Source organism: Rattus norvegicus, chromosome 4 (genome assembly GCF_021556685.1).
Source record: "Rattus norvegicus strain SHRSP/BbbUtx chromosome 4, alternate assembly SHRSP_T2T, whole genome shotgun sequence".
Taxonomy (NCBI): Eukaryota; Metazoa; Chordata; class Mammalia; order Rodentia; family Muridae; genus Rattus; species Rattus norvegicus.
The window spans coordinates 112,065,830-112,078,901 of NC_141537.1; the positions used below are offsets into that span (position 1 = coordinate 112,065,830).

General features: G+C 39.2%; 1 protein-coding gene across 1 annotated transcript; it reads left to right on the forward strand.

Moving 5' to 3' along the window:
• The first annotated feature begins 9,714 nt into the window (after positions 1 to 9,714).
• On the forward strand, positions 9,715 to 12,379 carry Reg1a (regenerating family member 1 alpha). The gene is made up of 6 exons (NM_012641.2): positions 9,715 to 9,740; positions 10,017 to 10,123; positions 10,632 to 10,750; positions 11,044 to 11,181; positions 11,821 to 11,932; positions 12,116 to 12,379. Exons 2-6 carry the CDS (start codon positions 10,063 to 10,065, stop codon positions 12,181 to 12,183), a joined length of 498 nt encoding a protein of 165 aa, NP_036773.1. The 5' UTR covers positions 9,715 to 9,740; positions 10,017 to 10,062; the 3' UTR covers positions 12,184 to 12,379.
• Positions 12,380 to 13,072: the final 693 nt, after the last annotated feature.

The following is a 13,072-nucleotide window of genomic DNA, read 5'->3' on the forward strand; positions in this document are numbered from 1 at the left end:
AATCCCACCAACAATGGAGGAGTGTTCCTCTTTCTCCACATCCTCGCCAGCATCTGTTGTCCCCTGAGTTTTTATCTTAGCCATTCTCACTGGTGTGAGGTGAAATCTAAGGGTTGTTTTGATTTGCATTTCCCTTATGACTAAAGATTTTGAACATTTCTTTAGGTGTTTCTCAGCCATTCGGCATTCCTCAGCTGTGAATTCTTTGTTTAGCTCTGAACCCCATTTTTTAATAGGGTTATTGTTTCCCTGCAGTCTAACTTCTTGAGTTCTTTGTATATTTTGGATATAAGGCCTCTATCTGTTGTACGATTGGTAAAGATCTTTTCCCAATCTGTTGGTTGCCGTTTTGTCCTAACCACAGTGTCCTTTGCCTTACAGAAGCTTTGCAGTTTTATGAGATCCCATTTGTCGATTCTTGATCTTAGAGCGTAAGCCATTGGTGTTTTGTTTAGGAAATTTTTTCCAGTGCCCATGTGTTCCAGATGCTTCCCTAGTTTTTCTTCTATTAGTCTGAGTGTGTCTGGTTTGATGTGGAGGTCCTTGATCCACTTGGACTTAAGCTTTGTACAGGCTGATAAGCATGGATCGATCTGCATTCTTCTACATGTTGACCTACAGTTGAACCAGCACCATTTACTGAAAATGCTATCTTTTTTCCATTTGATGGTTTTGGCTCCTTTGTCAAAAATCAAGTGACCATAGGTGTGTGGGTTCATTTCTGGGTCTTCAATTCTATTCCATTGGTCTATCAGTCTGTCTCTGTACCAATACCATGCAGTTTTTCTCACTATTGCTCTGTAATACCGCTTGAGTTCAGGGATAGTGATTCCCCCTGAAGTCCTTTTATTGTTGAGGATAGCTTTAGCTATCCTGGGTTTTTTGTTATTCCAGATGAATTTGCAAATTGTTCTGTCTAACTCTTTGAAGAATTGGATTGGTATTTTGATGGGGATTGCATTGAATCTGTAGATTGCTTTTGGTAAAATGGCCATTTTTACTATATTAATCCTGCCAATCCATGAGCATGGGAGATCTTTCCATCTTCTGAGGTCTTCTTCAATTTCCTTCTTCATTGTCTTGAAGTTCTTATTGTACAGATCTTTTACTTGCTTTGTTAAAGTCACACCGAGGTATTTATATTATTTGGGTCTATTATGAAGGGTGTCGTTTCCCTAATTTCTTTCTCGGCTTGTTTCTCTTTTGTATAGAGGAAGGCAACTGATTTATTTGAGTTAATTTTATACCCAGCCACTTTGCTGAAGTTGTTTATCAGCTTTAGTAGTTCTCTGGTGGAACTTTTGGGATCACTTAAATATACTATCATATCATCTGCAAATAGTGATATTTTGTCTTCTTCTTTTCCGATCTGTATCCCCTTGACCTCCTTTTGTTGTCTGATTGCTCTGGCTAGAACTTCAAGAACTATATTGAATAAGTAGGGAGAGAGTGGGCAGCCTTGTCTAGTCCCCGATTTTAGTGGGATTGCTTCAAGTTTCTCCCCATTTAGTTTAATGTTAGCAACTGGTTTGCTGTATATGGCTTTTTACTATGTTCAGGTATGGGCCTTGAATTCCTATTCTTTCCAGGACTTTTATCATGAAGGGGTGTTGAATTTTGTCAAATGCTTTCTCAGCGTCTAATGAAATGATCATGTGGTTTTGTTCTTTCAGTTTGTTTATATAATGGATCACGTTGATGGTTTTCTGTATATTAAACCATCCCTGCATGCCTGGGATGAAGCCTACTTGGTCATGGTGGATGATTGTTTTGATGTGCTCTTGGATTCGGTTTGCCAGAATTTTGTTGAGTATTTTTGCATCGATATTCATAAGGGAAATTGGTCTGAAGTTCTCTTTCTTTGTTGTGTCTTTGTGTGGTTTAGGTGTAAGAGTAATTGTGGCTTCGTAGAAGGTATTCGGTAGTGATCCATCTGTTTCAATTTTGTGGAATAGTTTGGATAATATTGGTATGAGGTCTTCTATGAAGGTTTGATAGAATTCTGCACTAAACCCGTCTGGACCTGGGCTCTTTTTGGTTGGGAGACCTTTAATGACTGCTTCTCTCTCCTTAGGAGTTATGGGGTTGTTTAACTGGTTTATCTGTTCCTGATTTAACTTCAGTACCTGGTATCTGTCTAGGAAATTGCCCATTTCCTGAAGACTTTCAAGTTTTGTTGAATATAGGTTTTTATAGTAAGATCTGATGATTTTTTGAATTTCCTCTGAATTTGTTGTTATGTCTCCCTTTTCATTTCTGATTTTGTTAATTTGGACACACTCTCTGTGTCCTCTCATTAGTCTGGCTAAGGGTTTATCTATCTTGTTGATTTTCTCAAAGAACCAACTTTTGGTTCTGTTGATTCTTTCTATGGTCCTTTTTGTTTCTACTTGGTTGATTTCCGCTCTGAGTTTGATTATTTCCTGCCTTCTACTCCTCCTGGGTGTATTTGCTTCTTTGTGTTCTAGAGCTTTTAGGTGTGCTGTCAAGCTGCTGACATATGCTCTTTCCTGTTTCTTTCTGCAGGCACTCAGCGCTATGAGTTTTCCTCTTAGCACAGCTTTCATTGTGGAAAAATATTTTTTAACACTTCTATATTTGCTAACGGACTAATTTCCAAAATATATTATGAACTAAGGGAACTAGATATCCGAAAATGAAATAATACAATTAATAATTATATGGAAATCTAAACAGAGTATTCTCAATAAAAGAATCACTAATGGTTGAGAAACACTAAAAGAGATGTTCAATATTCTTAGCCACAAGTGCAATGTAAAACAGAACTTCTTTGAGGTTTCATTTTACACCTGTCATAATGGCTAAGATAAATAACACAAGCTCATGTTGGAGAACTTGTGGAGTAAGGTGCGTATCTCTCCATTGCTGGGGTGAGTGTGAGCTTTTATAACCACTATGTCATCAATAGTACAGTTCTTTATTAAATTGGGAATTGATGTACCTCATGTCTCATCTGTACCACTCTTGGGCATATAACCCAAAAGACACTCCATCTCACCACAGGGACTCAACTGTGTTCATAGTGGCTTTATTCATAATAACCAGAAACTGAAAACAAATTAGGTGTCCCTCAACTCAAGAATGGGTAAAGAAAAATTGGTAATCTGTGCAATGGAATATTATTTAAGTGTTACAAAAATGACACAATGAAATTTGCAGGCAAATGGATCAAACTAGGAGGAAAACAAAACATCCCGAGTGGGCAATCCAGACTCAGAGAGACAAGCACTTATAATCACCTATAACAGGATATTAGCTGTTAAATAATGGGTCACAACACTATAATCTACAGACACAGAGAGGCTAAGTAACATGGAGGACTCTAGCAGGGACACATAGTTCTTACTGGGAAGGAAAAATAGACTAGATTCTCCTGGTTGGCCAGGGATGAGTGGGAATGGGAACAAGAGAGATCATGTGGGGAATGGGAAAAGGGAAATGAGTAGGGGAAGAGACAACTGGAATTGGGGGACAGGATTTAGAGGGTGCTGTGGAAGTGTAGTGCAGTGGAAACTCTCTAGAATCTATGAGAAACTAGAAAGGACGCCTAGTCATGGAGGATATAGAGTCTAAACTGACCATCGTTTGTAGGCAGGCAAGGCTTCCAAGTACAAATGGGATATAGTCAGTTGGGTTCTTGGCTGGGGAGAAGGGATCCAATGGAAATCTCTAAGCAACCCAGGCTAATCTAGGACAGAAAGTGGTTCTCTGAAAATTGACAGTGGGCCCGATTGCAAAGAACATCATCATCCATTCAGCTCATTGGACATAGACAGGTCAAGCTGTTAACTGCATGGAACCTTCAGCCCTATTATAGTCTAGTTTTTTTGTTTTTGTTTTTTGTTTTTTTTTTTTGACATAAGAAAGTTCTCTTCAGACTACTGAAAGTGAAACCCATCAACCAACCCAGCCACAAACACTTCACATAAACCTGTCCTGCATTCAAGTTGTGTTAGGTCAATGGTGGTACACAACTTGCAAGAGTGGCCAATCTTTATCTATTTTAACTTGAGGCTCATACCACAAGAAAGAGCCCCATGTCCTACACTGCTGCCATGACCTGGATAGCCTTGGGAACTAGGGTAGAACTAAACATGTCTGGAAATAAAATTAATGAATCCTCATGATATTCTCCTTCCTTTGGTAACAGATGAGAGTGGATGCAGAATCCCACAGATAGACATTATGTGGAGAGAGAGTTTACATTGGAGGTCTCAATCAGGTTCCTCCCCTCAGATCTCAGGGAAATTCAAGGAAGGCATGGAAGAAGGTTTGTAATGTCAGGTTGTGTGGAGGACAGGAGAACATGGCCCATTGGTTAAACATGGCAGGGTTCACATAGGCTCACAGAGACTAAAGTGGTGCAAGCATGGGTCTGAATGGGTCTGTACCAGGTCCTCTGCATATAGTTATGGTTGTTTGCTTAGAGTTTTTGTGGGACTCCTAACAGTGGGCCAGGGGTGTCTCTGACATTTTTGTCTACTTCTGGGACTCTTTTTCTCCTATTGGCTTGCCTTGTGCAGCTTCCATATGATGGCTTCTGCCTCATCTCACTCATTGTATCTTGTTTTGCTATGTGTTTGGTTGTCATTTTTTTCTGACAACATTTGAAATGTCAATAAAGAAAAATCCAATAAAAGAAAAGAAAAAAGAAATAGGGTAGGAATAGATCTGGGGGAGAGAGGAGGGAAGGTGTGAGGAGAGGAGGGAGGTGAAACTGTGGTTGTATAAAAGAAGAATCTATTTTCAATTATAAAAAAGAAAGAAAGAACATATCTCCATAAGATCAGGCTATATGCAGGCCTGTAGGGTATTTCCTTAATTAGTGATTAATAAGGTAGGGCCTGGGTTTTATAAGAAGGCAGGCTGAGTAAGTCATGGAGCCAAGGCGACAAACAGCACTCATTAATGTTCTTGACATCAGCTCCTGCTTCCAGGTTCCTGCTCTGCTTGAGTTCCTGTCCTCACTCCCCTCCTTGATGGAAGTGGAAAGTTAAATAAACCCTTTCTTGTTCCCTGCACCTCTTAAAATAGAAAAAAAAATAACCGAGAAAATTAATTGACACCAGTCTTTAAAAATATACAAAACCCAAACAAGCTCACTGCAATGAAAATTACCAATCACCGAAGAAATTTGAAAATAAAATTACTATTATCTTAGTATTAAAGATGAGAAATATTGTAAATAATCACTATACTTGAAATTCCTTTTTCTTAAGAGAGTTGAAAATATGAAATTAAATTTATTTATTTATTATCATAAATAATGAAATGTTTGTCATATTTGTTGTTAGAAAAAGACACAGATGTGGGAAGAAGCTTCTGATAACTTTTTTTTATTAACTTGAGTATTTCTTATTTACATTTCGAGTGTTATTCCCTTTCCCTGTTTCCGGGCCAACATCCCCCTAACTCCTTCCCCTCCCCTTCTTTATGGGTGTTCCCCTCCCCATCCTCTCCCCATTGCCACCCTCCCCCAACAATCACGTTCATTGGGGGGTTCAGTCTTAGCAGGACCCAGGGCTTCCCCTTCCACTGGTGCTCTTACTAGGATATTCATTGCTACCTATGAGGTCAGAGTCCAGGGTCAGTCCATGTATAGTCTTTAGGTAGTGGCTTAGTCCCTGGAAGCTCTGGTTGCTTGGCGTTCATATGGGGTCTCGAGCCCCTTCAAGCTTTCCAGTTCTTTCTCTGATTCCTTCAACGGGGGTCCCTTTCTCAGTTGAGTGGTTTGCTGCTGGCATTCGCCTCTGTATTTGCTGTATTCTGGCTGTGTCTCTCAGGAGAGATCTACATCCGGCTCCTGTCTGCCTGCACTTCTTTGCTTCATCCATCTTGTCTAATTGGGTGGCTGTACATGTATGGGCCACATGTGGGGCAGGCTCTGAATGGGTGTTCCTTCAGTCTCTGTTTTAATCTTTGCCTCTCTATTCCCTGCCAAGGGTATTCTTGTTCCCCTTTTAAAGAAGGAGTTAAGCATTCACATTTTGATCATCTGTCTTGAGTTTCATGTGTTCTAGGCATCTAGGGCAATTCAAGCATTTGGGCTAATAGCCACTTATCAATGAGTGCATACCATGTGTGTTTTTCTGTGATTGGGTTACCTCACTCAGAATGATTATTTTCCAGTTCCAACCATTTGCCTATGAATTTCATAAAGCCATTGATTTTGATAGCTGAGTAATATTCCATTGTGTAGATGTACCACATTTTCTGTATCCATTCTTCTGATAACCTTTTTTTGAAAAAAAAAACAGTCTTGTAGTCTACCTTGAATAGTCACTAGGGTAAAAGGAGAAAGTCCATCAGATAACCAGAGGGAAGGACCTAGAATCAATACCCAGTCACTGTCTTGCAAAGCAGCCCAATACATGGAACAGAATGTTCAAGGCAGCCCAGGCACCAAGAAGCACATAGAGGGGAATTTAAGGTAGATTCTGGCACAGTGAGATGCTCTTCCAGGCAGAAACTAAGATTGTAGAAAAATAACCAATATCAGAACAAACCTTACTTTAGGCAGAAATGGATTAAATGTTCCCAGGTGTCCAATTCCCATGACCCGTAGATGCAGAGGGAGCAAAACAAGGCTTCCAGGAAAGTGTGCAAATGGAAGATAAAGTAGCCAAGAAAGGAAGAGAAGGCTCACTGGAAAACAATGAAGACTCACGGGAGTGAAAAATGAGGGAAAGAGCAGTGAGAAATAGCCGGGAGAGTTCCTTTCATTGGTGGTACACTTTAGTTCTTCATTTTGCCCCAAATAAATGAAAATAGCCAATCTTGCCTACATAGATTCTGATGGTGGCTGATGAGGATGGTAAAAAGATGATCGAATATTTCCAATTGAATGTAGAAGACATCCCTGTACAGATTTACTTTAATTCAGATACTCTATATAGGAGCTTTTACCTTTACATTTTAAAATATAGTAGGTGCAATGTGTACTCTCATTGGCTCAGCCAATTCTCCAAACACACACATACATATACACATGCGCGCACGCATGCACACACACACACACACACACACAGTGAATATTTACATATATGTTTATATTAAAATGTTCCATAGTAAACAAATAGTAAAAAAATTGATAGTAAAAAATTAATAACTTTCTGATTTGTAGGCAATTCTTTCTTGAATCTCTTTATTGTTTTCAAGAGGTGCTTATTGCTGCATGGTGGCTCTCTTGGCCAGGACACACTTTTGACCTTGGCCCTTTTGCCGACCTCTCATGTTCTTTTAATTAGTGAGTCAGATCTCAATTCATGTCATTAATATAGCTTAACATTTAGCCTACTAATCACTTTATGAAAGGACTAAGGCTGAGATTTAGGTGACTCACAAACTTCTGTGTAAATTTGAGTAAAGACTTTGTATCAAGGGCAATGTTTTCTAGAAATTTTCCCAGTTCACCAGTGACACCTGTCAGTTTGGAGATTATTTCCAAATTCTGTACAGCAAAAGAAGCAATTAATAGGCTGAAAAGACATCCTAAAGAATGGCAGAAAATATTCATCATTACTGTGCTGAACAGTGAATTTATATGTAAAATATATAAACATCTAAACAATTAAATTCAAGTAGTGCCTAAACTTCAATCAATACACAGGCAAGTGAAAAGCCCAGAGAGTTTTCCAAAAGACCAAATGCGGTGATCATTAGATACATTTAAAAATGTTCAACAGTCCTAAGCTTTATGGAAAGGCAAAGCAAATTACATTAAGATGCCATCTCACTCCTGCCAGAATGGTTGTCATGAAAAGAACAAGAGCAGTGCTGACAAAACAGAATGACATTTGCAGAGTGTAATACTGGATTGACAGAACTGAGACTGATTGCTATACACTATCAAATGCCTGTGTATTAGGTGCATTGTTATCATTTACAAAACATTGGTCCAGTAACACGGAAATAGAGGACAATACCTTGAAATTTATCTCATTCCACGCTCAGAGATAAAAGACCTACCCATTATTTCCTGGAGGCTTATGGTAGAAAACTCAGATGGCAAATTTCAGAAGCTGTTTTCATTAAGGATGGGAAATGATGTCTTCATAGAATGCAACCCTCTAAATAGTACCCTCTTTTATTGAGAAAATTTGTTCTACATTTTGTTGTTGCTGTTCTTATGAATTGCGTTCATATCCAAACCATCTGATGATAATCTGGAGTTATTCTATTCTTAGAAAATTCTATAATTAATTACAGATATTTAAATTATCTTATACAAACCTCTTTAGCATAAGGGTGAAGCTTCTGGACAAGTGTGGTCAAAGATGTAACTGCTGAGCCCCGAATAAGAGTGTTCTTAGAACAAAGTAAACAAGTAGAGCTATGATCAAACCAGAAGCAGGCTTTCTGTTCTCTTCAGCATAAAATATTCCAAATGGGGTGATCATTGTAGTTGCACCCTCAAAACAACAAAATAAGCAAGAATGACGTTATTTAATTTGCAGGAATGTGTGTAGAATATGACACCAGTGTATTAAATGAAATAAGTTAGAGGTGGAGAGACAGATATTATGTTCTCTGTTATATGTGGGACCTACATTTTAGATGTATACATATGCCTGTGTGTGTGTGCCTGTGCATGTGCCCATGTGGTTTGTGGGGTGTGTGTTTGTGTGTGTGTGTGTGTGTGTGTGTGTGTGTGTGTGTGTGTGTGTAGAACACAATATAAAACATAAGCACTACTGTTTAGCAAGATGAAGAAAGCTAATGGAATGAACAGGAGAGGGTAATGGGGACTGACTATGGTCAAAATACATTATGCACTTTAACAAAAATGTTATTGTGAAACTCATTGTTTTTTACAATATTTCTCAACATTGCCTCTAATTTAAACATTTTAAAATGTGCATTTTTCAATACTCATGTTCCAAGAAGATCATTTTAAAGACTTCCAATACCCAGAAATCTCTCCTGCCATCATCCAAAGATCAAGTCTAGCTAACTCTAAAATCTTCCCCAATGAGGAAAAACTCACTTTTGCTGTATCCTAACCATACTGCTTAAGAAATAAAAAAGGGAATTGAAGAGGATTCTTTCTGTTTCAGTCTTTGATTAAAAAGGAAAATACTACTAATGAAAAAGAATCAACACAGGAGAAGACACATACACGGCTTCACAGGAGACTGTCAGCCCCAGAGGGATCAATAAGTGAAAAGTCCAGAGAGTTGAGATTTAGCACTTTTCTCAGACAGTAGGATGGGAGATAACATGGCCATGTAACTTGAAATTTGCACTATTTCTCTCACTGTTTCAAGCAGGTGTGTTCCTTACCATGTTCTCCTATAACTGCCTCTCCTGTCCCTGCCCCTACAGAAAGCCCTCCTCTGGTGCACATAAGACTTTCCTCTGTTCCCTACCTCAGTTAGCCTTTTTAAGTTTCTGGAAGGACTCTGCTCCAACCTAGGCTATCCAGGGATATGGGAACTGGGCACTTGTTTGTTTCTGGGAATGATGAACATTGGTCTTTAACCTGGGAAATTTGCCAACTAATTTGTGGGAAGATAACCCCATCTGTGACTGTTCCCAGGGTGTATCAGAAATGGGCTGTTACTGCTGCCAGGTTATGTTTGTCAGGGACCAATGCAGGCTTTCTGATATTCCTTGCCCCTCCCATTTTTCACTCACCCTAGATTTTGCATTTACTCCTTCTGTATATAAAAGACCTACCTTTTCCTAGTCCAACAACAGACTTTTGTCTCAGCCTGCAGGTAAGTACTTTTTATAGAAAGGCATATGAAATGTAAGTTAGTTCTTTTACATTTGAGGAATGTAACAAGGAAAATTTTGTAAAAAGCAACTCTGAATGATGCCTCAGATGAGCCACAGCTTCCTTTGAGGTTCAGGGTCCATAATAGCCAATGATGAGAAATATTTAAGCATATCTGGTTCTCAGGCAGCCTTTGTGCACTGAGAATTGAAGAGCCAAGAGGCCTTGAAAAGGATCAAGGGTGTTTACTGCGGAGTTTTCTTGTTTTCTTTAATAGAGATTGTTGACTTGCATCCTAAGCAGAAGACAGTCTGCTGCTCATCATGACTCGCAACAAATATTTCATTCTGCTTTCATGCCTGATGGTCCTTTCTCCAAGCCAAGGTGAGCATTTTTTCATAGATTATATTTTTGGAAATTATCACTCAAAGCTATCACCCTATCCCTATCAACCTGACTCACTTGGACAAAGGCAGAAGCAATGTCAGTCATGGGTTGATCTTTACTCCTTCTCTAATTCCATCTCTTCTGGGATTTGGGGGAGAAATTTAAAACCACCTCTTATCAATGGGCACTGACATTTGATTGGATCATCTGTGTAACTTTATATACTATGAAAGATTTGGGCAGGCTTGTGGGCTAATAGAGATGAGGAAGTGAGGGGATTCCTGTATAGGAAGAGGTGGCAGTTAAAACTAGTGAAATAAATCTCACAGGACAACTCATTATTAATTCTTGTCTTGAGGAATGAGAGATGAGAGAGAAGATCAAAGATGCAGGGAATGGAGTGTGTAGTCATAGTATGTCTGTGCTGTGTGGAGGAATTCCACAAGTTGGCTTATCTTCTAGCCTAATCCCAGTACTAAGCATAGCTTTAACTACTTTGTCATAGGCCAGGAGGCTGAAGAAGATCTACCATCTGCCAGGATCACTTGTCCAGAAGGTTCCAATGCCTACAGTTCCTACTGTTACTACTTCATGGAAGACCATTTATCTTGGGCTGAGGCAGATGTGAGTGAGTAGGGAAATGTACAGGAGGGATGCATCAGAATGTAGATGCCACGGACATTTCCTCATGTCTTCAGAAGTTTCACTAGATCACTTGCCTGACATATAACTGGGATCTTCTTCCCCAAGTCTGTCTTTTATTTTAAACCTTTCCAAGCAGAAATCCTGGGGATTAGTCGGTCCCATCAGGAACATGACTTTGTTGTCCTTCTCTGACTCATACTTTGGAAGAACAGGGTTTATTACTCAAAACTTCTTTCTTCACTGAGTAATCTATTTCTCTCCCACTTACACAGCTTTTTTGCCAGAACATGAATTCAGGCTACTTGGTGTCAGTGCTCAGCCAGGCTGAGGGCAACTTTCTGGCCTCTCTGATTAAGGAGAGTGGTACTACAGCTGCCAATGTCTGGATTGGCCTCCATGATCCCAAAAATGTGAGTATGTGGCCTCTTTCTCTCCTAATACTCAGTTCAAGTAGGAGATCTAGGACAGTGATGCAAGAGCTTGCTTTTGTGGTGTTCATAGACAGCAATATCTTAGAATGTTTGAGGCTTGTAAGGACTATCACAGGTGGTTGTGGAGATGCCTGAAGGCTCAGCTCCTTAGCATTCCTTACATTAATGAATGGTATAATTCTATTTCAAGGAGCCTATGTTTGTGGGCCTTACTCTTAACTCTCTGGGTAATCTCTGAGTTAGAAAGAATTGTTTTCAAATGATGCAAGAGAAGAGAATCTACTGTCTGTATATTAGCAGCCAAAGGTGTGCCAGGTTATAAAAAAAGGTGTCTTTCTGTGCCTCCAGAAAGAAAACTTAGGAACCACTTTTTGTAATGGTATTTATAAATTCTGTCTTGAAAATGTTATGTTTTGTGGTACAGATGAGGAACTTGGACATTTATTTAAAAGTGAAGCTTAGAGCAAAAGCTCATGAAACCTCATCACATTCAGAAAGATGGGTTGGTTCATTCTTGAAACTTTTTTTCTTTGGTTTGTTTCCAAATTTCCACAAAGGACAGGTTCTTTTCCTCTTTTCTAGTTTGTGGATGCTCTTATCTTACTGCTTCTCTTGCAGAATCGCCGCTGGCACTGGAGCAGTGGGTCTCTGTTTCTCTACAAATCCTGGGACACTGGGTATCCTAACAATTCCAATCGTGGCTACTGTGTATCTGTGACTTCAAACTCAGGTGAGAGACAAAGAACTCTCGTTCTACTATTTGCCTTTGTTCAGGTCTTGTGATGGAGATGAGGTGACTTTGAAGAGAGAGGCAGAGTAATTCAACTTTTAAGAAATGAAAGACAGTCTCCTATATTTCTTATCCCGAGTCTTAAGGAACCTCTTGGTTTGACTTTTCCCACTTGGTTTGTAGGATACAAGAAATGGAGAGATAACAGTTGTGATGCCCAATTATCATTTGTCTGCAAGTTCAAAGCCTGAAATCATCTGAAAAAAATAGTCATACAGAGCCAGACAAGAAAATACTATGGAGTCAAAAGTGAAACTAGACCATCTATCAAAAGCAAAGTCAACCCCCTCTTCCTAGACAAACATTCTTGCCTCACTGCCCTATGGTATTTTTATCTCCATTATTGTATGTAACCCTGCACATTTAAATAAAAATACCTTCACAATATTGCATGTCTGAATCAGTTATATATACTGATCACACAATCTCCTCTGGTATAGAAGGGAGTCTAGAATTCTCAGGCTTTCTTTGATAAAGAGGTTGAAATATCTATCCACATGCATGTTAGTTTATGAGTCTGTTGTCCAAAGTTGGATTAATACATAAAAAGTCTATCTAAAATCTACAAGTGTGCATGTGTTTACAAGAATTATTAGATTTTGGGGTATCTTGGTGCTCTGGAGTAATATTGTAAGGGAGCTTTTTTCATTACTCAGTTAAGGAAATTAAAGCCATAACCAACATGTCAGGAGACCTTATGGGTCTAAAAGACTTAATGAATTCTTGGTATAAAATTTTTGAGTCCTGAAAGCCTAACTAATCTTAAATGACAATCTTTAAATTAATGAATCAATGAATTTATGAAGAATGGTCTGAATAAAATATACTTTCCTGTTTTATTCATCTTTATTCGCTTGGGTATTTCTTATTTACATTTCAATTGTATTTCCCTTTCCCGTTTACCAGGCCAACATCACCCTAACCCCTCCCCCACCCTTCTATATGGGTGTTCCCCTCCCCATCCTCCCCCATTACCACCGTGCCCCCAACAATCCCATTCACTGGGGGTTCAGTCTTGGCAGGACCTAGGGCTTCCCATTCCACTGGTGCCCCTACTAGGCTATTCATTGCTACCTATGA